At 59.4% G+C, this 23,156-nt stretch overlaps 1 protein-coding gene across 3 annotated transcripts; it reads left to right on the plus strand.

Annotated features, from left to right (window-relative positions):
- Positions 1-733: 733 nt before the first annotated feature.
- POLD1 (DNA polymerase delta 1, catalytic subunit) lies at positions 734-22,743 on the plus strand. Of its 3 annotated transcripts, none has more exons than XM_070772176.1 (27): positions 734-830; positions 7,538-7,737; positions 8,100-8,213; positions 10,210-10,356; positions 10,443-10,568; positions 10,662-10,830; positions 10,906-10,987; positions 11,072-11,201; positions 11,653-11,819; positions 12,162-12,266; positions 13,978-14,118; positions 14,197-14,307; positions 14,855-15,046; positions 15,144-15,232; positions 15,326-15,442; positions 15,608-15,721; positions 16,025-16,172; positions 18,473-18,568; positions 18,685-18,822; positions 19,669-19,844; positions 20,061-20,213; positions 20,357-20,459; positions 21,175-21,307; positions 21,397-21,510; positions 21,829-21,881; positions 21,961-22,058; positions 22,554-22,743. In XM_070772176.1, exons 2-27 carry the CDS (start codon positions 7,539-7,541, stop codon positions 22,657-22,659), a joined length of 3,321 nt encoding a protein of 1,106 aa, XP_070628277.1. In that variant the 5' UTR covers positions 734-830; position 7,538; the 3' UTR covers positions 22,660-22,743. The 3 variants fall into 3 exon arrangements, with proteins under 3 accessions (XP_070628277.1, XP_070628279.1, XP_070628278.1); XM_070772178.1 differs by having other exon boundaries at positions 16,025-16,100; XM_070772177.1 differs by having other exon boundaries at positions 11,653-11,783.
- The last annotated feature ends 413 nt before the right edge of the window (positions 22,744-23,156 follow it).

A 23,156-nucleotide genomic window follows, 5' to 3' on the forward strand; every position in this document is an offset into this window, starting at 1 on the left:
TGAGGCAAGGCCTCAAAAGAGGCCTAGATGAGCTCAAAGGAAAGGCAGTGGAGTTCTCCTAATTTCTTCTCCTGCGCCAGGCCGTGAGGGGACATCGAGGTGAGCTGAATGGACAGTCCCAGTCCAGGGTGAAGAGGGTGTTGTCTGGAGGGGTGGGTGGGGTACTGAAAAATATACTTTTGTAGAGAGGGGAGAGGGAACGGGGGAAGTGAGAATAGTTACATGCGATCGTCCTATCCCAAGCAGAGTGCCTCTCGCTCTAGAGATATGCCTGCCCTGCGCAGAGTCCAGTTTACAGATGGGGAAGCTGAGGCCGCACCAGACAGGAGAACCAACCTGGCCAGGATCTGAGCGCGCATAGGCCAGCCTCTATCGGGAGGGAAAAGGTCAGGTTGCGGGCTGAAGGAGGAACACTGTCCAGGCGGTCCTCCCGACAAGGCCTCGGCCAGGACGCGGGTGGGGTGGAGGGTGCGCGCCCAGCACCTTAGAGCGGGCAGGGTCGAAGGGAGGGCTGGCGCCCAGAGCCGCTGCGCGTGCGCAGAGACCACTGGGTCTCAACCCGGCGGTGAGGAAGGGGGCGTAGCTTCGAGCCACTTGCGTCATAGGGGGCGTGACTTGGCGAGGATACGTCAGCAAGGGGACTAGACCACCATCCAAGTTGGATGAAGGGGGCGTGGCCTACGCCCCAGAAAGGGGGAAGGGGCGTGGTCTCCCCTATTTGGGTGGGAGGGGCGTGGTCCGGCTCCGCGCGCCGCGCCTCTGGGCCTGCGCGCGCCGGAGTCAGGGGTCACGGCGGCGTGGGCTGTGGCGGGAAACACTGTTTGAAGCGGGTGAGTTACGGGAGAAGGGGAATTGCAGAGGACTTGGCCTGGCCTGGAAGAAGGCTTGGGGAGCCGAGTCCGTGGGCCTGAGAGAGGGTTGTGAGAGCTCGCGTGGGGCATGGCGGCGGGAGGGATCCCCTTGATTAGGGGGCGCGCGGAGGAGGGGCAGAGGCCAGTGGCCGTGGGCGCTTACGCGGGGGCAGATGACGGGGTAGGGGCGTCCCCTCGGCCTGCGGGGGCGCTGGCGCTGGGCGCCGGGGACTAGGGGGACGCACACTGGGGAGTCTTTGGAGTAACGGGTCCCGGAGGCATTGGGTTCTCGATGGTGCACGTGAGGGCATGGTGTCATCTTTTATTCTCTAGATACTGAGTACACTGTGCCCAGCACTGCCCTAGGAGTCGAGGCTACAACCCAAATAATTCAGAGAAAGCCTCTTTCCCAGGGGCAGACCGAGAGTAGACAAGTAGTAAGTAATGACGACAAACCAATGTTGTCAGCTTGTGATTCGTAACCCCAAGGAAAGTAAAACAGAGTAGTCTGCTTTTTTATTTCTAGAGTGAACAGGAGTAGTCCCTCTGGGGAAGTGACATTTGAGAGAGAAGCGAGCCCCGGAAAAAATGTTCTGGACGTGGTGGTTGGCGGGGCGCTGGCCATCCAGTAAAAAGACCTTGAAGTAGGAAGGGGCTTGGCTTCCTTGTAACTTGTAGGGAAGAGTGAGGCTGGAGACATGGTGGGGAACCAGATCCTATAGGGTTTTGTAAATCTCGGTGTTCTCTTTAACTTTTACTGTAGGTTCAGTAGGGAGCCGGGGAGGTTTTGAGCATCACAGCAACTTGATCTTCCCCTGCGTTTTAAAAAAACTCTGACTGCCGATTGAAGATGGGGTTGTAGCAGGGGTGAGAGTGGAAGGAGGAGAGGCCAGTTAGGAGGCAAGGGGGAATGCTAGGTGGCTGAGCCTGCAGTGCAAGTGGGGAGAATCCATCAGGCGTAGGTTGTTTCTGGAGTCTGAACACACCAAGGTGAGTGTTGGGAAGGGGAGCCCAGGATCATGGGGCTTGTTTGAGCAACAGGCTGGAGAGGGGGAGCTGAGGGGGAGCAGGTTTGGGGGTGCCACCCTGAGGGCAGAGCTTAGGTGGTGCCAGTGGGCAGGGTGATGTCAGTGACTCAGGTTCATGGCCACACCCACTCCAGGAACCTCTTGTTGCCCTTTCTCCCCCTCCTTCCTGCACTTCCCCACCCAGGCCGTTCCTGCCCTACTCAGGGCCTTTTCTGGGCACTGGGGAGCTAGTGATAATTCAGTTTGGTTGGAAGAAGGACAGGAATCTCAAGCCAGAGCTCTCTGAACTAAACAGAGGCGGCACTAGTCTTTGGGAGCTAAGAGAAGAAAATGAGGGTTCACAGGATGGACTCGTGGAGTTGGTGACACCAGAGAAGAGTCTAAACCGACACAACTCGAAGTGGCCTGCATCGCAGGCACTCTGCTAGGTGATGCTGGGGACCCAGACTGGAGGCAGCCCCTGACCCCTGTGTTTTGAGGACCTTTCAGCTGGAAGTTGTCACAGCTTGTGCAGTAATGGAAATGCCCCCAAGGTGCAGTGGGAGCCCCTAGGGGCCGCTGATCAGTGAGGAGGAACTCAACCAGAACTGAGTTTCAGAGGGTGCAGAGGAGTTAGGTGGCTAAGAAAAAGGGAGATTTCATCCCGCAAACATCTCCCAAGACCAGGCCCCATGCTGGGTGATCCTGGGGACCCAGAGCAGCCTCAGCCCTGCCCCGCCCTCAAGAGTTCCCTGTCTGGTGAGGGAGCCAGACACAAGCCCAGGTGATCCACAGCCCAGGACGAGGGCAGCAGGAGTCAGGAGGCCCAGAGGTGGGACCTGGCCAAAGCATGAAAGGTGTGGAGTTTTCAGGGGGGCAGGAGTGAATAGATCCATTTGTCGTTATTTAATTCATCCTTTGACAGATGTGTGTGAGCCAGGATACAGGGTGAGCAAGCAGATGAGTCTGTCCTGTCTCCCCCGCTGGGCAGAGGGCAGTTCACCCCCATATCGCTCCTGGCACCCCCGGAGGCCGACAGTCTGGAGCACTCATCACCAGTAGGGCCCTGGAGCCAGTCTGCTTGGATTGGAACCCTGGCTCTGCCCCTCTGAGCTAGCTGTGTCACCTCAGGCTTGAAGGTGGCTTCATATCTCTGGGCCTCCGTGCCAGTCACTGTATTGGAGAGTTAATAGCAGCACTTGCCTCAGAAGCTTTGGTGAAAATTCTTTGGTGAAAGTTCTTTCCTTGGTCCTGCATTCAGAACGTATTCGGAGAAGGCAATGGCAACCCACTCCAGCGTTCTTGCCTGGAGAATCCCAGGGACGGAGGATCCTGGTAGGCTGCCGTCTATGGGGTCACACAGAGTCGGACACAACTGAAGCGACTTAGCAGCAGCAGCAGCAGAACATATTTATTGGGTGTGCGCTCGGCCTCAGCCTCTCTCCTGGGAACATGAGATGTAGCAGGAAACAGAAGGTGAAATCCCAGCTTTTGCAGTATTTCCATTCTCCTCACGGGGAACAGACAGTAAGCAAAATGAATAGGCAGTGGTGCTCAGGCTTGAGCAGCTTCGGAGGCCCTGGAGGGCTCTATCCTACGCGGGTGGCGGGGCCCACCTCCAGAGGCCCTGACTCAGTAGGTCTGGGGTGGGGCCTGACAGCTTCCATTCCCACCAGTTCCCACCAGATGCTGCAGGTGCAGGGCACCATGCTTTGAGAACTCTTAATGATCTGATACAGTGCAGCAGACAGCGACAGAGGCCAGCAAGAAAAATAAAGCTAGGGAAGGAGTTGGAGAGTGTCAGGAGGGGGCAGCGGGGCTGTCTTTTCAAATTTTTATGTATCTCTTTTTCTGGTCGCACCTTGGCATGTGGGAGTTCCCTGACTAGGAATTGAACTCGCCCCCTGCAGTAGAAGTGCAGAGTCTCTAACCACTGGCCTGCCGGGGAGGTCCCAGGGGCTGTATTTTGAAGCCGGCCTCGCTGAGAAGGTGAAATTGAAACAAAGACCTGAAGGTGGGGAGGAGAGAGCCATGGGGATGTCTGGAAAAGAGCATTTGGTTGGGCAGCAGGAACAGCTTGTGCAAAGCTCTGGGGTAGGAGCAAGCCTGGAGTGTTTGAGGAACAGAGAGGAGGCAAGTGGCTGGAGTGAGCAAGGGAGAGAGGGCGGGGGTGGTGTCCCTGAAAGAGTAGGTGGGGGCAGTTGTGCAGGGTCTTGGGGGCCACGATGAGGACTTTTGTTTTAACTGTGCATGAGGCAAGACCCAGGGACAGGCTCTGAGCAGAGCAGGGGTGGGACAATCTGACATATACAATCTCTTTGGTTGCTGAGTGGAGAAAACACTGAAGGGGGCCAGGTGGAAGGAGGGAGATGGGGAGCAGGCAAGGCTATTCATTCAACAGATATTCCTTGGGTGTCCTCTATGGGCCAGACACTGTTACTGACACCCGTGATTCTTCAGTGAAGGATACTGCATCCCAGCCCAAGCTGAGCTTATTTTCCAGCAGGGGGAGCCAGACAAACAGCAATGCACAAAATAGAGGCCAACCATCTTAGGGAGCCAGAGAGACCAGCCTGGGAGCTGGGGCGGAGCGGGGGTGTAGAGGGCTTGCTGAGAACAGTGCAACGCCTTTCCATTGAAAGGCAGAGCTGATAAATAAGTTTGCTGATGGAGTGAGCCTGTGGTCTGAAGGGAAGAGAGAAGTTGGGGTGACTCCAAGGTTGTTGACTTGCCGGGAGCTGTACCGAATCAGGGGAGACTGTGGGGTGCGAGGAGCAGGTTTGGGGGAAGATCAAGAGCCTGGCTTTGGAGTCTGGGGTGCCTGAAGGGACGTCGCCGTAGTGGGCACTCAGATCTGTCAGCCTGGAGCCCCAGCTGAGGTCTGGGTGGGAGACACAAAAGCTAAGAGATGGCATTTAAAGCCATCCCCTGGTGGTCTGGTGGTTAAGATTCCGCTCTTCCAATGCAGGGAGTCGTGGGTTCAGTCCCAGGTCAGGGAACTAAGATCGCATATGTTTTGTGGTGTAGCAAAAAAAAGCGGTGAGGGTGGGTGGGATGGGATGACAACCTCCAGGGAGTGAGTGTCACGGAGAAATGGGTGTGTGACCTAGAGCAGGCACTCGTTGCGGCTAATGCTGGATTCACTTGCTGTTCAGTATTTGCTGCTGAAGCACCCAGAAAGGTGCCAAGCTCTGCCCCGCACCCCTGAGAGGGGGACACCCAGGGACCCCTTCCTTCTCATGCTGGCTTGCCTGACAGCGCCTGGGATAGGTGACTAGTCCAGGACCCTAGGTTTTGCTCCGGTGACAGCTGCCCCCCATCGTACCCCCTGGCCACAGCCCAGTGACCCAGGGCAGCCAGTTGGCCCTCTTCTTCCTCCCCCTGACAAGCCAGGTCTGGCCACTCTGCAGGGCTCCTGGCAACCCCTCAGCTTCCTCTGCCTCACCCGGGCATCTCCCTCGGGTCCTAACTCTCCGCATCCCTCTGGCTACTCGCATGGCTGGAGCAAAGGGCTCCAGGCTCGTTCCTTCTGAGATCAGACCGCGTGTCTGCACAGTTACACGTGGAGGGCACAGGAGAGTCGGTTCAGATTTTTCCTCCTCATCGAAAACCCGTGTTTGCACGGTCACAGCAGCAGCATTCAGAAGAGCCCAAAGGTGCAGACGACCCTCACGGGTGAGCACAACGTGGGATAGCCACGCGGTGGGGAAGTACTCAGGCATAAAAAGGAACGAAGCCCGGATCCGTGCTAGAACGGGAGTGGACCTTGAAAACATTCTCAGGGAAAGAAGCCATACGCAGGATTCCATTTCTAGGAAATGCACAGAACAGGCCAATCCATCTAGACAAAGCAGATCAGTGGTGCTTTGGGGGAGGGCGGGAGATGCACTGACTGGAGAGGGTCTGTTTTGTGTGATGACGGTGTTCTAAGATGGACTGCGGTCAAGGTTGCCCAAGTTCTGAATATACTGAAAACCACTGAACTGTACACTTAAAATGCATGAATCATATGGTATGTGAATGAGATCTTGGTCAAAGTATCTCCCCACCCCAGCCCCCTAGAAAGCCAGTGTTGCCAGTTTATTACTATCTGCCACAATTATGCATGAAAAAGCAACATCTTTGATATATTTCCCCACCACCTTGTATACATGTTATTTTTCTTTTATGTGTTTCTCTCCAGCTTTTTCTTTTTTTGGCCCCAACTATGGATCATAGTTTCTTTTTTTTTTTTTTCATGCTTATAATGTAATGTTTATTTAACTTGAAAAACAAGACTCTTCACTCAGTTGTGTCCAACTCTTTGCAACCCCGTCCATGGCATTCTCCAGGCAAGAATACTGGAGTGGGTTGCCATTTCCTTCTCCAGGTGGATCATAGTTTCTGACCAGAGATTGAATCCGTGCCCTCTGCAGTCCCTTCCTCCAACTTTTAATTTAAAAAAATTCCAAGCCTGCAGAGACATCCCAAGACAAGTACAGTGAACACCCATGAACCCTTTGTGGATTTGTCAGTTGTGAATGTGCTGCCTCATTTTGCTTTATCTTGATGCACGTACACTTTTTTTTTTTTTGCTGAACTATGTACAGGTTGTAGCCATCATGATACTACAGGATAATGAGAATCAGGCCATTCTCTATGAAGCGATACTGTTATCTCAGACAATTACTCAGTTTGTGCAGTTCCAGCGATACCCTTCAGAGTTATTTCCACTTTTTAAATCCAAGATCTGACCTGGGATCACACTAGAGATCCCACTAGTGATTCATCTAGTTGTCATGACGACATAGTCTCTCCTTTAATCTAAAATAGTTTCCTGATCTTTTTTCCTCCCCCTTCATGACTTGGACATTTTTTGAAGATTCCATCTTGCAGGCCAGTCTTTACTTTTGGTTTGATTATTTCCTACTGATTAGAGTCAGGGCAAACATTTTCATTTTCTTAGAATTTTTTTTTTTTTAGTACAAAAGCTCTCTTAAGTACACCATTCTGTACTTTGCTTTCTCTACCTAACAATGGGTCTTTGAGAGTCCTCTGTCAGTTCATAGAGAGCTTCCTCATTCCTTTATATAGCTGTATAATATTCCAGGGAACAGAATTCATGTAACTTATTTAAACAGTCCCCCAGGGGAGGACATTTAGGTGGTTTCCAGTCTTTTGGGACTGCAAACAATGCTGCCGGAAATAACCTTGTAAATGCAGTTTTTCATTAGGTGATAGTATATCTGTAGCATAAACCCCTGGATGTGGAATTGCAGCCTCCCCACTTTTTATGCTTTTACTTGAGGTGCAGTTTACACGTGGTGAAATGCACAGGTCTCAACCATACAGCTGGCCGTGCAGTACACTTCCACCACCCTGCAGAACAACCTCATACCCCTTCCCAGTCAATCTCCCCCACCCCAGAAACAGCCACTAGCCAGACTTTTAGCATCATGGATGAGCATAGTCTGTTCTTTCTTAAAATTTTTTGGCTGTTCGGCACAGCTTGTGGGATCTTAGTTCTCTGACCAGGGATTGAACCCCCACCCGTAGCAGTGCAAATGTGGCATCCTAACCACTGGACCCCCAGGGAATTCCCTACTCGGGAGATTTTTTTAAAGGCTCACGGTCATGGTGGGTGCATGGGAGGCCATGGAGAAGACAGCAACCCTCACCTCACCCCAGCTTGCCCCACAGGATGGATGGTAAGCGGCGACCAGGCCCGGGGCCTGGGGTGCCCCCAAAGCGGGCCCGTGGGGGCCTCTGGGATGAGGATGAGGCATACCGGCCCTCGCAGTTCGAGGAGGAGCTGGCGCTGATGGAGGAGATGGAAGCAGAGCGCAGGCTGCAGGAGCAGGAGGAGGAGGAGCTGCAGTCGGCCCTGGAGGCAGCGGACGGTGAGACTCGGACCAGGGGCCCCCCTGCGCCCCACCCCTGTGGGGACCCCATACCTGTCGCATCTCGGAACCGTGGAGCTGACCTGTAACTTTTAACTCTCAGCCCCTGGCTTGCTTTGAGTTCCGAAAGGGGCTGATCTTTGGCTTTTAATAGGCCACCTCTGTTTCCTGTCGCTTCTAACCTTGACCCTTGACCCCTCGATCCCCCTGGAGTGTCCCACCTGATCCAGACCACCGCCTCCACCTTTCTTTCCCAAATGGGATGCTGCTTAAGGGGACAGGAGCAGAGCCAGGAAGGCAGTTACTTGTTTCTGAAGCAGGACCACGACTCCATGGAGCCCCGCTTCCCTCCCCCCATCCAGGGCAATTCTCCCCAACGGCCATAGATGCCCGCTGGCTTCGGCCCCCCCCGCCCGCCTTGGACCCCCAGATGGAGCCTCTCATCTTCCAGCAGTTGGAGATCGACCATTACGTGGGTAAGTTTAGGGATCAGAGGCCTGGTGCGTGGGAGGTGGGGCCGGGTCAGCCACTCTGGCTGTGTGGGAAGAGAGGGACACAAAGGGTCCCCGCCCAGGGGTCTGAGAGGGAGGGACAGGTCGGGGCAGGGAGGGGGGCGTCCTGGAGGAAGAGGTGTCTTCTAACTGAGGCCTGAAGGGGCTGGCTCCTCGCAGAAGGGAGAGGCGTGTGGTGTGGTTTCCATTCATTTATCCCGTCAGTCGGGAACAACCGAGCATCCGCACTGAGGCAGGCCCTGTACCATGCAGACCAGGTCGCTGCTCCCCGAGGCTCACTTTCTAGAAGGAGAGGCAGAACAAGAAAGGAAGTGGAACACTGGCAGTGGTGAGGGTCACAGAGGAGCATCAAGTAGGGAGGGGGTGCTGGACCTTGCCTCTTGGAGCTTCGGGAAGGCCCCTCTGAGGAGGTGATGAGGAGTCGTGGGGTTGTCTGGGAAAACGGGACTCTGGGAAGAGAACCCCAAGGAGGGAGCAGGGCTGATAACGTTTAAGGAGCAGCCAGGAGGTCAGTGAGGCAGCGAGGGGCCAGCGAGGACCTTAGCTCTCCACTCTGAGTGAGCTGGCCTGTCCTTGGCAATGGAGAGACCCCATCCAAGCTCCAGGGGCACTCACTAGTGGTAAAGAACCCACCTGCCAATGCAGGAGATGCAGGTTTGATCTCTAGATCCGGAAGATCCCCTGGAGAAGGGAATGGCAGCCCACTCCAGTATTCTTGCCTGGGAAATCCCATGGACAGAGGATCCTGGCGGGCTACAGTCCATGGGGTCGCAAAGAGTCAGACACGACTGAGCGACTGACCGCGCAGTGCACGTGCACGTCCAAGCTCCTACTTGCATTTTGAAGGCTCTGAGCGGGAAAGTAAAGACAAGCTACAGGTGGGGAGGAAACGTTTGCAGTCTGTATGTCCGGCAGGACCGGTGCTGCAAATAAAGAACATTCAGAGAGAGTTCAGAAGTGGACAAAAATCTCGGACAATTCACTAGAGGATCTACAGGGGCAGATGTGCACGTGAGGTGATACTGTGTCATCGGCTGTCGGGTGAATGTAAATGACAGCCACCGTGAGACACGAACACACACCTGTGAGAGAGGCTGAAGTCAAATACGCAGACGACACCAAGTGCAGGCGAGGGTATGGAGTGTCGGGAAGCCGTGCGCTCAGTGAGGCCATGGCCTGATGCGACCGCGCTGGGAAGCAGCCTGGAAGAATCTTACGGGGTTCAACCTAGCCCTTTACAGTTTTTCCTATGGTAGTTAAGTTTATGGTTTTTGCCCTGAGCTTTATTGAGAGATCAGGCTTAAACCTACTCTTACCATAGGGCCTGGCAGTTCTGCCTGAACGATATTTACCAGAGAGAAGCAAACACCTACATTCAAAAAAAAACCACGGATGTTGATAGCTCTTAGCCACCCAAAAATGGGAATACCACATGTCCTGTGGCGGGTGAATGGATAACACACCATGCAGTGCTTCTCTGCAATAAAGGAAACAAATCACTGACAAGCTTGACAGGGACGGGTGCCAGAGATGTCAGCCCGGGTGCAAGAAGCTGGACCTGGAGGGTTACGTACTGAATGACTCCATTCTGTGGATGGTCTCAAAAAGACAAAATCAGGATGACAAGGAACACACCGGTGGTGCTGGGGAGGGGCGGGCTGGAGGCAGGTGTGATTACCAAGGGGCAGATCGAGGGAGCTGTTTGAGTGATGGGACTGTCTTGTACCCCATTTTTGGTGGTGGTTACACGAATCTATCCCAGCGTTAAAGCTCATAACGCTGCCCACGCAAAGTTGATTCCACTTTTGAAAAGGAAACATTTCATTTGCAAAAGAAAGTCGGGTGCTCCTCTAGCTGTGTGGGGGGAAAGGATGGGAACAGAAACCAGGAGGGAGGCAGGCACACTTTTGAGGGGTCTTAGGGGGCAGCCCCCACTTACCTGTGTTCCCCCCTCCCCCAGCCCCAGCGCGGCCCCTGCCTGGGGCGCCCCCGCCATCCCAGGACTCAGTTCCCATCCTCCGCGCCTTCGGGGTCACCGACGAGGGGGTCTCCGTCTGCTGCCACATCCATGGCTTTGCACCCTACTTCTACACCCCAGCGCCCCCTGGTGAGTGACCCCGACCCCAGAGACCCCTCCTCGTCCCGGCCACCCGAGGATCCCCTGCACATCTGACCGGCTCTCCCATACCCCAGGTTTTGGACCTGAGCACCTGAGCGAGCTGCAGCGGGAGCTGAGTGCAGCCATCAGCCGGGACCAGCGCGGGGGCAAGGAGCTCACCGGGCCGGCCGTGCTGGCGGTAGAGCTGTGCTCCCGGGAGAGTGAGCGCCGCCCTGGGGGTCGCGGCGGTCGGGGGTGGAGGTTCTGGGCCGGCAGGGGTTCCGCGAGCCGATGCCAGTCCCCTCTGCCCACAGGCATGTTCGGGTACCATGGGCACGGCCCCTCCCCGTTTCTGCGTATCACCTTGGCACTGCCCCGCCTCATGGCACCTGCCCGCCGCCTCCTGGAGCAGGGCATCCGCCTGGCCGGCCTCGGCACCCCCAGCTTTGCGCCCTACGAGGCCAACGTTGACTTTGAGATCCGGTATGTCCCCCGCCTCACTTCTCCCACCTCGCCCCCTCCACCTGCCTCTGCCCACTGACCCTCATCCCCCTGAAGGTTCATGGTGGACACGGACATCGTGGGCTGCAACTGGCTGGAGCTCCCAGCCGGGAAATACATCCTGAGGCCGGAGGGGAAGGTACGGGGGTCTCCAGGGCTGAGTTTGGGCTGGAGGGACACAGAGCCGGAACCCTGTAACCGCTGACCTACTTCTTCCCCATAGGCCACTCTGTGTCAGCTGGAGGCCGACGTGCTGTGGTCAGACGTGATCAGCCACCCGCCGGAAGGAGAGTGGCAGCGAATCGCCCCTCTGCGCGTGCTCAGCTTCGACATCGAGTGCGCTGGTCGCAAAGGTTTGTCCCCGGGGCCTGGAGTCCTCCCTCCCTCTTTCCCTACATCAGTGATGGGCCCGTCTCCCAGGAGTCCCTGCGCTTCTTGAGCTCACTCAGGGAGAAGGGAGTAAAGGCACAACTGGATGCAACGCAAAGGAGGCCGCCAGCGGAGAGGGTGGGGCCGCGGGGCGGGGGAGGCCTCCAGGGTGAGGGGGCAGGCCTTGTGAAGAGGGACGGGCAGGGCATGGGGGTGGGGAGGGCAGCCAGTGCAGAGGCCCTGGGGCAGGACCCGCCCAGTCTGTGAGGGCTGGGAGAAGCAGGCAGTGTGGGAGCCAGGGTGGATCCTGCAGGGTCTGCGGGCGGTGGGGACCGCATGGGTCAGGCCTGGTGGGATGCAGAGGTGCGCCCACCCGGTGAGTCACAAGGGAGCGTCAGGAGTTGGTGCCCTGCCTCCCTCCTCTCCCCCATGCAGGCATCTTCCCTGAGCCCGAGCGGGACCCCGTGATCCAGATCTGCTCACTGGGCCTGCGCTGGGGCGAGCCGGAGCCCTTCCTGCGCCTGGCGCTCACCCTGCGGCCCTGCGCCCCCATCCTGGGCGCCAAGGTGCAGAGCTATGAGCGGGAGGAGGACCTGCTCCAGGTGGCTCTCATTCCATGCCCCATCTCCTTTTCCTCAGCTCCCCCTGCCCCTACCGCCCCTCCCCCTCCCCACCACACACACACACACACACACACACACACACACACACACGCCGCGCCCGCCCCCCCCGCCCCCCCCCCCCCCACGCCAGGCTGTTTCCTGAGCCGTTTCCCCCTCTGGATTCCTTATTTTCAGAGGCACCTGCCCAGTCTTCCTTCCATGGGTGGGAGGGCTCTAGTGCTGCTCCTGGGGGCTTCCAGAACGTCCCAGGACTGGGGAGGACCCACGGTGGGGGGTTGACCAGGATGTCAGCCTGGGTGACCCTGCGTGCTCCCACCTCAGGCCTGGTCGACCTTCATCCGCATCATGGATCCCGATGTGATCACCGGCTACAATATCCAGAACTTTGACCTTCCCTACCTCATCTCCCGGGCCCAGACCCTCAAGGTATGGCAGGTTCGGGGGAAGCTGCCCTGACACCCCACTGGGGGCTCAGGCTGTGGGCCACTGCCCAGCGGCTCCAGAAGCCTCCTGGAAACCCCAGCTCTGGCCCCGTCCCTGGCCTTCTGAAAGCCCAGAAGGTTCCTGTGGCTTTCACAGAGGCGAGGTAGTTAAGTAAGGAAAGGCTCATGTGGGACTGCCCTGGAGGTCCAGTGGTTAGGAGTCTGCGCTTCCACTGCAGCAGGTGTGGGTTCAGTACGTGGTCAGGGGACTCGGATCCCTCGTGCTGGGTAGTGCGGCCAAAAATAAAGAGCAAAGGCTTGGGTATTTGGAAGGGCAGACCAAAGCACGAGTGCAGTGCCTTGTTCTCTAGGCTTTAAAATATGTCAACAAAAACTTAAGGAAAACAGGAAGTTGGTGGCAAAACCTTGATGCTTGAACCTGGTATGGGCATGGGGGCGTGAGGGTTTGTGGGGTCCGAAGCTCACAGTCGTGTGTGGTCTCTCAGTCTGGAGGCTGGAAGGCCAGAGTGTCACAGGGTTGGTTCCTTCTGAGGCCTCTCTCCTAGCTTCCTGATGCCTCAGACACTGCGGGGTATACCTGGCACTCTCCCCAGCTCTCCCCTCTGCGCGCCAGTGTCCCCTTGTTTTTAAAGACCACAGTCACATTGGATCAGGGCCACCTAGACCTCATCTTAACTTGCTTACCGGCAAAGACTCAGTTTCCAAATGAGGTCACATTCAGAGGTCCAGGAGTTACGACTTCAGCATCTTTTGGGCAGACACACTTCAGCTCTTAACAGGTGTACTGTGCTGTTTGGTTGCTCAGTTGTGTCTGATTCTTTGCGACCCCATGGACTGTAGCACGCCAAGCTTCCCTGTCCTTCTCCATTTCCCTGAGTTTGCTCAAAACTCAATGTCCACTGAGTCAGTGATGCCATCCAACCATCTTATCCTCTGTCACCCCCTTCTCCTCCTGCCCTCAGTCTTTCTTAGCATCAGGGTGTTTTCCAGTGAGTCGGCTCTTCACATCAGGTGGCCAAAGTATTGGAATTTCATCTTAAGCATCAGTCCTTTCAGTGGATATTCAGGGTTGATTTCTTGTTTTCTTCCTTTTCTATACATTTGGCCAGTTTGATAATGGAAAGAGCGAACAACCACACTCAGGGCTCCCCAGCGTCTCCAGGGAGAAGCCCACCCCTGTCAGCCTGGTGTTTATACTCCAGTCTCTGCTTCCCTCCCTTGCCCTCCGCTCCCACCCCAGCTCAGGCCTGTCCTCCATGCCTGGTCCCCCCAGTTCACTGTCCCTGGTACAGACCTAGCTCTCCACGCTGGCCCCTGCTTGTGCTTCCACCTGGTCAACCCCCAGGCCCCCCCACCCCGTGCACCCACTGCTTCCCCGGCAAGCTCAGCATTGTCCCCAAGTCTGTTCCTCCTCCGCCTCCCCATCCCGGTGCAGCCCCCCAGCCCCTGGGCACCATTCTTGCCCCCTTCACCCCCATAGTCCCAGGCCCCTCTAACACTTTCTGTCCAGCCTCCAGTTCGTTCCTGCCTGTCCCTGAGGGTCCTTATGCCCTAGAGCTGCCCTAGTCCACAGGGCTCTCAGCAGGCAAAGGACGGCACCGCAGCGGGTGTTGTGGGTGATGTGGTCACTGCTCCTGTGGCTCAGCCCTGCAGATCCCCCCAGCCTCCGCCCTCCCTGTGTGCTGTGCCCCCAGGTGCCAGGCTTCCCCTTGCTGGGCCGTGTGATTGGCCTCCGCTCCAACATCCGGGAGTCGTCCTTCCAGTCCAGGCAGACTGGCCGGCGGGACAGCAAGGTGGTCAGCATGGTGGGCCGCGTGCAGATGGACATGCTGCAGGTACGGCTGGGCCGGGAGGGGCCGCCCTCGCGGGGCCACTTCCCCAGGGCCGCCGCCCAACCTGCCTGCCTGCCGCAGGTGCTGCTGCGGGAGTACAAGCTCCGGTCCTACACGCTCAATGCCGTGAGCTTCCACTTCCTGGGCGAGCAGAAGGAGGACGTGCAGCACAGCATCATCACAGACCTGCAGGTGCGTGTGCCCCTGACCCCGCTCCCGCGTCCTCAAACCCTGCCTCCAAAGCCCTCAGACCCCGCCTCCCAGGCCCTCAGACCCCGCCTCCACCACACTGCCCAGGCGCTCAGACCCCACCTCCCGAGCCCTCAGACCCCGCCTCCTAGGCCCTCAGACCCCACCTCCCGCGTCCTCAGACCTCGCCTCCCAAGCCCTCAGACCCCGCCTCCAATGTCCTCAGACCCCTCCTCTCATGCCCTCAGACCCCGCCTCCTGTCCCCTCAGACCCCGCCCCTCACCTCCGCTCGCTGGCGGCCCTGTCTCCCTCTTACCTTCCTGGTCTTGGACATCCTGTGCCTGTTCTCCTGACCTTTCCCTTCACCTCCTGCCCTTGACCTCTGACCTCCCTCTGCAGATGGGAACTGTATCCCTAGCCATTCCTGTGACCTCTGGCATGGCGACCTCTGTTCCACTGCCCTGCCCTTCCTAGTCCACACTAGCCTCTCAGACCGCACCCTCCTCCCTTCCACCCTGTCGCCCCCCTGACCCCTGTCCCTGTACCCAGAACGGTAACGACCAGACGCGCCGCCGCCTGGCCGTGTACTGCCTCAAGGACGCCTTCCTGCCCCTGCGGCTGCTGGAGCGGCTCATGGTGCTGGTGAACGCCATGGAGATGGCGCGCGTCACCGGCGTGCCCCTCGGCTACCTGCTCAGCCGCGGCCAGCAGGTCAAGGTCGTGTCCCAGCTGCTGCGACAGGTCAGCAGGCAGAGCCTGGGGCGGCCGGGCCACCGCGCTCCCCACCGAGAGGCCCTGCTCACCCCCAACACTTGGGTCCCGCCTTCTCCCTTCCTAGGCCATGCGCCAGGGGCTGTTGATGCCCGTGGTGAAGACGGAGGGTGGTGAGGACTATACCGGGGCCACGGTCATCGAGCCGCTGAAAGGGTGAGACCCGCGGAGGGATCAGGGGTCCAGGGGTTGTGGGTGCAAGGGGGTGCCCAGCCCTGACTCCCCCCCCCCCCCCCCCCGTGCCCCCAGGTACTACGACGTTCCCATCGCCACCTTGGACTTCTCCTCGCTGTACCCGTCCATCATGATGGCCCACAACCTGTGCTACACCACACTCCTGCGGCCCGGGGCCGCCCAGAAACTGGGGTATGGCGCCTCACTCACCACGTGTACCCGGAGACTGCCGGGGACCGGCCAGAGTGGGGCCAGAGACCCAGAGCTAGTGGGGAGGGGAGGGGACTGGCAAGAGGTAGGGGCATCCTAAGGGATGAAGAGGAGGGCCGGGCGTCACCCCCACCATCTCTCATCCAGCCTGACCGAGGATCAGTTCATCAAGACGCCCACGGGGGACGAGTTTGTGAAGGCATCGGTGCGGAAGGGGCTGCTCCCCCAGATCCTGGAAAACCTGCTCAGCGCCCGGAAGAGGTGGGCCCTCGAGCTCCCCCCGCCCACCCTGCTCTGAGCTCAGGCTTGTTGAAGTGGCCTGGAATCCCTGTCCCTCACCAGCGCATGTCGCTGCAGCTGCGCCTCAACTAGAACAAGTCACGCACTGCAGGCAGCTCCCACCAGCCCCTCTGCTAGGCAACTCCATGCAGTGTGCAACCTGCACAACTGTACGTGGCACCCCTTTTCAGAAAAGCACCCTGACCCAGCCCTCTTGTCTCCCCGTGAGGCCTGGGATGGCCCTCGAGTGGCCTTTGGTCCCCACGTCCTCCTTTCTCTTCCCAGGGCCAAGGCCGAGCTGGCCAAGGAGACAGACCCCCTACGGCGGCAAGTGTTGGACGGGCGCCAGCTGGCGCTGAAAGTGAGTGCTAACTCTGTGTACGGCTTCACTGGCGCCCAGGTGGGCAGGCTCCCGTGCCTGGAAATCTCACAGGTGAATGCACAGCGGCAGGTGGAGGGCAGACACCCCCTCTTGGGGAGAACCAGGGCTCAGTGTGGTGGAGGTCAGGGCCGGGATCGCCCCAGCCCACCGGCCTCTTGGAGAGTGGATGCCTACTTGATTGGTTCAGCAGAACACTTGCTGACCGTTCCCTGTGGGCTGGGCCTTGTGGGTCTAGCCGATGACACCGGGTGAGAGTTCCTGCCCTAGTGTCCAGCCTTGTGGGGACACCGATGGCAACGGAAGTAAATGTGTACAGGAAAGCAGTTGGGGAGGGAGGGGCAGGGCGGGGCGGGCAGAGGAATGAAGGGAGGGGCCCAGTTTGGCTTGTTCTTTCCACCTGTCCCTCAGTCACTTGGCAGCCTCGTGTCCCTGGCAGTTGCTACCCTATCCCACCTGCTGTGCTGGTCCCCATCGGGGCGGCAGAGTAGAGAGCACCTTCCCTTCCCCCTCCTGATGGGAGAACAGGGGCCCCTCTGTCAGGGGCCTTGGGCCACACTGTATCCCCTTGCCCTCTGGAGGGACTGGAGACTGAGTAACTGAGGTCAGTCACATGGTGCTCCAGGCACTTGACCCCCAATAAAAGCCCAGACCACTGAGGCTGGGGGTCACCCAGCAAAACAGTCAGGCGCGGGCATTTGACTTTATGTCCTCAGTCACCATATGGACAGGTGCGCGGGTCCCCCGTCCTGTGCCTGAGTGAGGACCCCGGCGAGGACGCTCGGCCGGCATTGGGACAGTGCTCTGCTCCGAGAGGAAGCGTGGGCAGACGTGCCCACAGCAGCATCCTGTGGGGGCTGTTTACTGCTCAGACAGAAAAACAAACCCACGGCAAGACCACAGCGGGCCTGACTCTCTGAGGTTCTGCCGAGCTGGGATCAGGTGTAGTTCAGGCCTCCACGCCCACCCTCAGATCCAGTGATTCACTAGAAGGATTCAGACTCAGAAAAGCTGTTATACTCACGGTTATGATTTATTACAGTGAAAGGATAGGGGTTAAAAGCAGCCAAGGGAAAGGCACATGGGGCAGAGTCCAGGGGAGACCAGGCGGAAGCTTCCACTTGCCTTTCCCAGGGGAGTCCTGCGGACAGCTCTTCCTCCCCACATTGACGCACATGTGGTACTGCCCATCAAGGAAGTTCACCCGAGCCTTGGTGGCCTGGGTTTTTATTGAGGGTCAGGTGCATGGAGTACACCATGTGACTGGTACTCAGTCTCCAGTCCCTCTAGAGGTCAAGGTGATACGGTGTGGCCCAAGGCCCCCACCATAAATCACATTAGATCACTTGGTGTGACCCAAGGTCCCAGATGAACAAAGACATTTGTCAGGCAGGACATGCCAAGGGCTTCAAGGTTCCCTCCCAGGAGCCAGCCAAGAGCCAGACCTCTGTTTGAGCGAGGTTAATCTCTTGTGGTAGATCAGCCTTACCACTCTTTCTGGCCCTTCCTAATCCCCGGGGCCTCTCCCAGCCTCCTCGGTGGAAAGCAGTGGATGCTTGGGCATCAGGTTGCAGCTCCCTAGGGGAGGCCAGGCAGGAAGATGTGGCTGGGCTTTTCCCCTGGCACTTCCTCATCACTGCTGCCGCTTCCTGGCCCTGTCTCTCTTGTCGTTTTCCTCTCAGCCCCTTCTCTCTGTCTCAGTTATGTCTGTTTCTTAGCGTCTTTTCCTATTCTGTCTCTTAAGCTTATGAAGGCCAGAGGGTGGAAGAAAAAGAGTACTGAGTCATTTCAGAAAAAAGTTAGAAGGAAGATCGAATGGGTGGAACAAATAGAAGACAGTTGGATGGTAGATTTAAGCTCAGATATAATCAGTAATTACACTAAACATAAATGGCCTGTTCGCTCCAGTTAAACACAAAGGTTTTCTGGCTGGATCCAAACAAGAACAGAAGTCATGTGTGTTTCTCCTTAGTGTGTCCCTCCTCCTTCCCCAAATTCAGTTTCCTTATTTGGAAAGGAATGGTCTCCCCCTGGCCCTGGTACAGCCCCCTATCTTTGTGGGGGACATTTCTGATTGCCCAAGGATGGGGGAATGGGACCAGGAATGTCACCAGATGTCTCAGCACCTCTCTGGAGACGCACTGAGCTGATGGTCTCTTCTGGCACTGGCCTTTCCGCCACTATTTGCTGCCGATCAGGCCCTCCTCTAAGGACCTCCATGAAGGAACAGCTCAGTACCCCATTTTGCAGATTTGGAAGCTGAGGCCCAGAGAGATAGTGGCTCACCCATGCTCATACCTGGACCCTGAGGACGGCCTCTGGGCCCTCACTCTGCGTGATTCTCTCCCCAACAGAGTGTCACCGGGTTCGGGCGCCAGATGATTGAGAAGACAAAGCAGCTTGTGGAGACCAAGTACACGGTGGAAAACGGCTACAGCACCAGCGCCAAGGTCAGGGGCCTGTTGCCTGCCCGCTGCTGCCCAAGACAGGCCCGGAGCTGGCATGGGGAGTGCAGGGGCCGCCCAGCACCTCCCCACCCCTCCGGGTCACACGCGCCCCTCCCCAGGTGGTGTATGGTGACACAGACTCGGTCATGTGCCGCTTCGGCGTCTCATCCGTGGCTGAGGCGATGGCTTTGGGACGGGAGGCTGCAGACTGGGTGTCCGGCCACTTCCCCTCGCCCATCCGGCTAGAGTTTGAGAAAGTAAGTGGGGGGCTCCCAGTGCTTGGAGTGGACAGATGTGTCTTGCCACTTTGGGGGGAGGGTCTCTGAGTCTCAGGATGTCTGCATTTGTGTGGGGTTCTCCTGCTATGTCAGCGTCTGGGCACCCTGTGTTCCCCGGGTCTCTATTTCCCGGCGGTCTGAACTGGGTGTCCCATTCTTTGAGTTCATAAGCCCCACTTTTGAGGTATTTTGTTTGCTGCCTGGATCCTCCTGAGTTCAGGACTTTGGTTTTAGAAACCTCCACAGCCTTGGGCTTTGCTATGAAAGACGGTGTTTGTTTCCTAAAGATGGTGTCAGCCTTGGAGCATCTCTGGTTTTTAGGTCTTCGGGGGGGCAGCCCTGTCCATTGGGGGCCCCTGACCAGGAGATTCCTGGATTGGGGCGCTGGGGTCACGCCTTGGGGTACACTTGCTCTCAGATTTGGAGCCTGTCCATCTGGGGAGGTCACTCCCTGCCAGTCTCCTCTTTTTCAGGGGGTGCTGCCTGTCTCCCCTGCCTGCCTCCGGTCTGTTTCAGGCCTCCATTTGGGGCCCTCCAGACTTCACCCCCATTTCTGGATCTTGGGTTTTAGGGTCTAGGTTTATTCCAGTCCATTTCCGATTTGGGGAAGGTCCCTGGAATGCTGAGGTTGCCCCCCACCCCCACCCCCACCCCACCACCACAGCTCCTCGAGCTGAGATGCTGGAGTCTTAGGGTCCATCTTCCCCAGTGACCCAATCCCACATCCCCAGGACCACCCCTGACTGTCCCGTTTCTGGGGAAGTCTCAGGAATGGGCGCCGGCGCCCACAGTCCCAGGGCCTCAGCCCGTGGCGACTTTCCCCAGGTCTACTTCCCCTACCTGCTCATCAGCAAGAAGCGTTACGCAGGCCTGCTCTTCTCCTCCCGGCCGGACGCCCACGACCGCATGGACTGCAAGGGCCTGGAGGCCGTGCGCAGGGACAACTGCCCCCTGGTGGCCAACCTCGTCACCGCCTCGCTGCGCCGCCTGCTCATCGACCGGTGCGTGGGGACCCCCACCCGGCCCCCAGCCCCTCCTCCCTTGGGGACACAGGTGTTAGGCACAGCCCTTCGGTGGCGGCGCTATGGAAAGAGTGTGGGGTCGGGCAGCTGCGGGTTCCGGCCCCGTTTCTGCCCCCTGGCAGCCGGCGGCCGGGCAGGGCCCCTCCTCACCCCTGGCACGCACCCCGAGTTCCGCTGACAGCTGCCCCTCTGCAGAGACCCCTCGGGCGCCGTGGCTCATGCACAGGACGTCATCTCCGATCTGCTGTGTAATCGCATTGACATCTCGCAGCTGGTCATTACCAAGGAGCTGACTCGCGCTGCCGCCGATTACGCGGGCAAGCAGGCCCACGTGGAGCTGGCCGAGAGGTGCGCCCAGCCCGGGAAGGGGCGGGGGCGGCCAGAAATAGACCCTCACCCGCCAGCTGGGCCAGCCACTTCCTAGCCCCCCCGCCCGCCCCAACCCGGCCCACCTGTCCTCACCCGGGCCCGCCGCCCCGGTCTCCCCGCAGGATGAGGAAGCGGGACCCCGGGAGCGCGCCCAGCCTGGGCGACCGCGTCCCCTACGTGATCATCAGCGCTGCCAAGGGCGTGGCCGCCTACATGAAGTCCGAGGTCAGGCCCACCTGGGCTGCGCGCTCCGCCCAGCTCTCCGAGCTCTCACTTCTGCTTTCCAGGCAGGGTGGGAGGGTGTTCCTCTCCGCGGCCCCGCGGGGACCTTGAGAACCGCCCCCATCACACCCCTGGGAGTTGGCTCCGTGATGCTTTGCTCTCAGGCTTCCCCGAACCCTCTGGAAGGGCCCCCCCACCTCCGCGCTATTCTGACCCCTCCTGGAGAAGGGGGCGCAGCCTCCCTGCACACGGCGAGAGTGCCTGTTGCGTTGCCTGTTTCTGTGGCTCTGGCTTCTTGGTCCCGGCTCTCCAGCTTGTCCTTCCCTGGGATTCACACCCTCCTGCATTCTACCTGGATGTCTAGTGACCCCTGACCCCACAACCCCCTCCGCAGTCCCCAGTTCCTGCCCCATCACTTTAGACCTGGGCTTCCAGCCTCCAGTTCCATCTTCCTGCCTCCTGCCCCCACCGTGCTCTCTGACCCTTCCTTGGCTACCTGAGAGCTTCTACCTGTGGGTCACTGAGCCTGTGACCAGGGACTCCCCATGACCTCTGACCCCATCCTAGCCTGGGTTAGCGACTGCCACTCAGCATTACCCCAACTCATGACTGAAGGACCCCCCCCAGCCTCTGCGACTCCTGGGACCCCAGTGCCTCAGCCCCTCCGGGGCCCCTCCACTGCGTCCCCGGGTGTGACGGCGCCCTGCTCTGCCCACAGGACCCCCTGTTCGTACTGGAGCACAGCCTGCCCATCGACACGCAGTACTACCTGGAGCAGCAGCTCGCCAAGCCGCTCCTGCGCATCTTCGAGCCCATCCTGGGCGAGGGCCGTGCCGAGGCTGTGCTGCTGCGTATGGGGGTGGGGTGGGGGACCCCGGGGCAGGTGAGGGTACGGGGGTCAGGGTCGGACACCCGGCCCACCGCCTGCCCTCACCTGCAGGCGGGGACCATACTCGCTGCAAGACGGTGCTCACGGGGAAGGTGGGCGGCCTCCTGGCCTTCGCCAAACGCCGGAACTGCTGCATCGGCTGCCGCACTGTCCTCAGCCACCAGGGTGAGCACAGGACCCCAGCCCCCTGGCCCTCCCGTCTCCGCCGTCACCCGGGGGCCCCGGCACCAGCCCCGCAAGCTGGCGTGGCCCTTGGGTGGGGCTCCCGTCTGCAGGCGCCCCCAGGAGGGTCCCGGGCCCCCTACCCCGGGAGTTCCCCAGGGAGTTTTCTCCACACACTTGCTCCCTTGTTCTCTCGTCTGTGGGGACTTTCAGAAGCCGGGATGGGCAGCGGGCGGGGATGGGGCGGCCCAGGCCCTGGCTCAGCCCCAGCTCCCCTGTGCTGACCGGCCCCCCCGCCGCCCGCTGCCACCCTCATCCCAGGAGCCGTGTGCAAGTTCTGCCAGCCTCGGGAGTCAGAGCTGTACCAGAAGGAGGTGAGGGGTCAGGGGAGGTGGGCCGGGCAGCTGGGGGTTGGGCGGGGCCAGGCGCCCGCTCAGCCCCTGCTGCCCTCAGGTGTCCCACCTGAGTGCCCTGGAGGAGCGATTCTCACGCCTGTGGACGCAGTGCCAGCGCTGCCAGGGCAGCCTGCACGAGGACGTCATCTGCACCAGGTGGGCGGCCAGCCGGCCCAGTGCAGCCCCCCAGGTTCCCCCCAACACATCCCCTTCCAGCTGTGAGGGTCTCCCTGACCCTCAGTGTCCAGGCCTGCACGATGGGCCAGTACACCCGTCCCAGCCTCCCTGGGGCGGGGCTGGGGGGCTGCTGAGCGGGGAGGGCCGGGCACCCAGTACGCCCGGGAAATGGCCACACGCACACACCGTCACACAGAAGCACACGCAGGGTCTCGGCCCCCTCCCCCAGGGCGGGCCGGGCTTTCCCCAGGGAACGGGTGGGCGGGGCGGGTTCCCACGCCAGGTGCCAGGTGATATACGGCTGGCCCGCGCGAGCACCCTCTGTTACCGGCTCCCCGCCCCCCCCCCGGGCCCGCTGAGCAAACAGCCCCTGATGGGCGGGCGCCGGGTGGGCAGCATACAGGGGCCAAAGTCCTGGGAACAGCCCCTGCCCCGCCGCGGGCCCTGACCTCCGCCCGCCCGCCCGGCCCACAGCCGGGACTGTCCCATCTTCTACATGCGCAAGAAGGTGCGGAAGGACCTGGAGGACCAGGAGCGGCTGCTGCGGCGCTTTGGACCCCCCGGCCCAGAGGCTTGGTGACCTCTGACCTCAACGAACTTCCCACCTTGGGGGCGCGGGGGGGACAGACGGGGAATTAATAAAGCTCAGGCCTTTTGTTCCGTGGTATCTTGTGGTCTCTGGGGGGTCGTGGTCCACCGTCATGAGCCCTGGCTCAGGTGGCCTCGCTTCACTGAGTGGGATGCCCCGACCCCCAGGAGGCCCCCATGGGCCCCTTCACCGTCCGTTGCAAGACCCCTGGGCTGGATCGGATCTCCCCGCCCCTCCTGAGCGCCCCCACCAGACCCCAGCCAACAGAGCCTCTGTGGGCCCCGCCTTCCAGGTGCTGACCTGCTTCCTCCACGCCTGGGGCAGCCCCCGGTAGGAGGCTCCCGCTCCCCGGAACGACCTGGGGACCCCCCCTCTCAGGTCACACACCCACAGTGTTTCCACCTCGGGGTCCCCACCGGCTTCAGGACTGAGTTTCTTCCTCAGGGACCCCTGCTGAATTCACGTCCACTCTGGGAGCCCCTGCTCCC

This window comes from Bos indicus, chromosome 18 (assembly GCF_029378745.1).
Source record: "Bos indicus isolate NIAB-ARS_2022 breed Sahiwal x Tharparkar chromosome 18, NIAB-ARS_B.indTharparkar_mat_pri_1.0, whole genome shotgun sequence".
In the NCBI taxonomy this organism is placed as follows: domain Eukaryota; kingdom Metazoa; phylum Chordata; class Mammalia; order Artiodactyla; family Bovidae; genus Bos; species Bos indicus.

Excerpts from the sequence above, each read along its gene's own strand:
- POLD1 (XM_070772176.1), top strand. The coding sequence starts at position 7,539 with ATGGATGGTAAGCGGCGACCAGGCCCGGGGCCTGGGGTGCCCCCAAAG. Across the intron at positions 10,569-10,661 it reads AGAGCTGTGCTCCCGGGAGA|GCATGTTCGGGTACCATGGG; the intron begins GTGAGCGCCGCC and ends CTCTGCCCACAG. Across the intron at positions 16,173-18,472 it reads CGTGCCTGGAAATCTCACAG|AGTGTCACCGGGTTCGGGCG; the intron begins GTGAATGCACAG and ends TCTCCCCAACAG.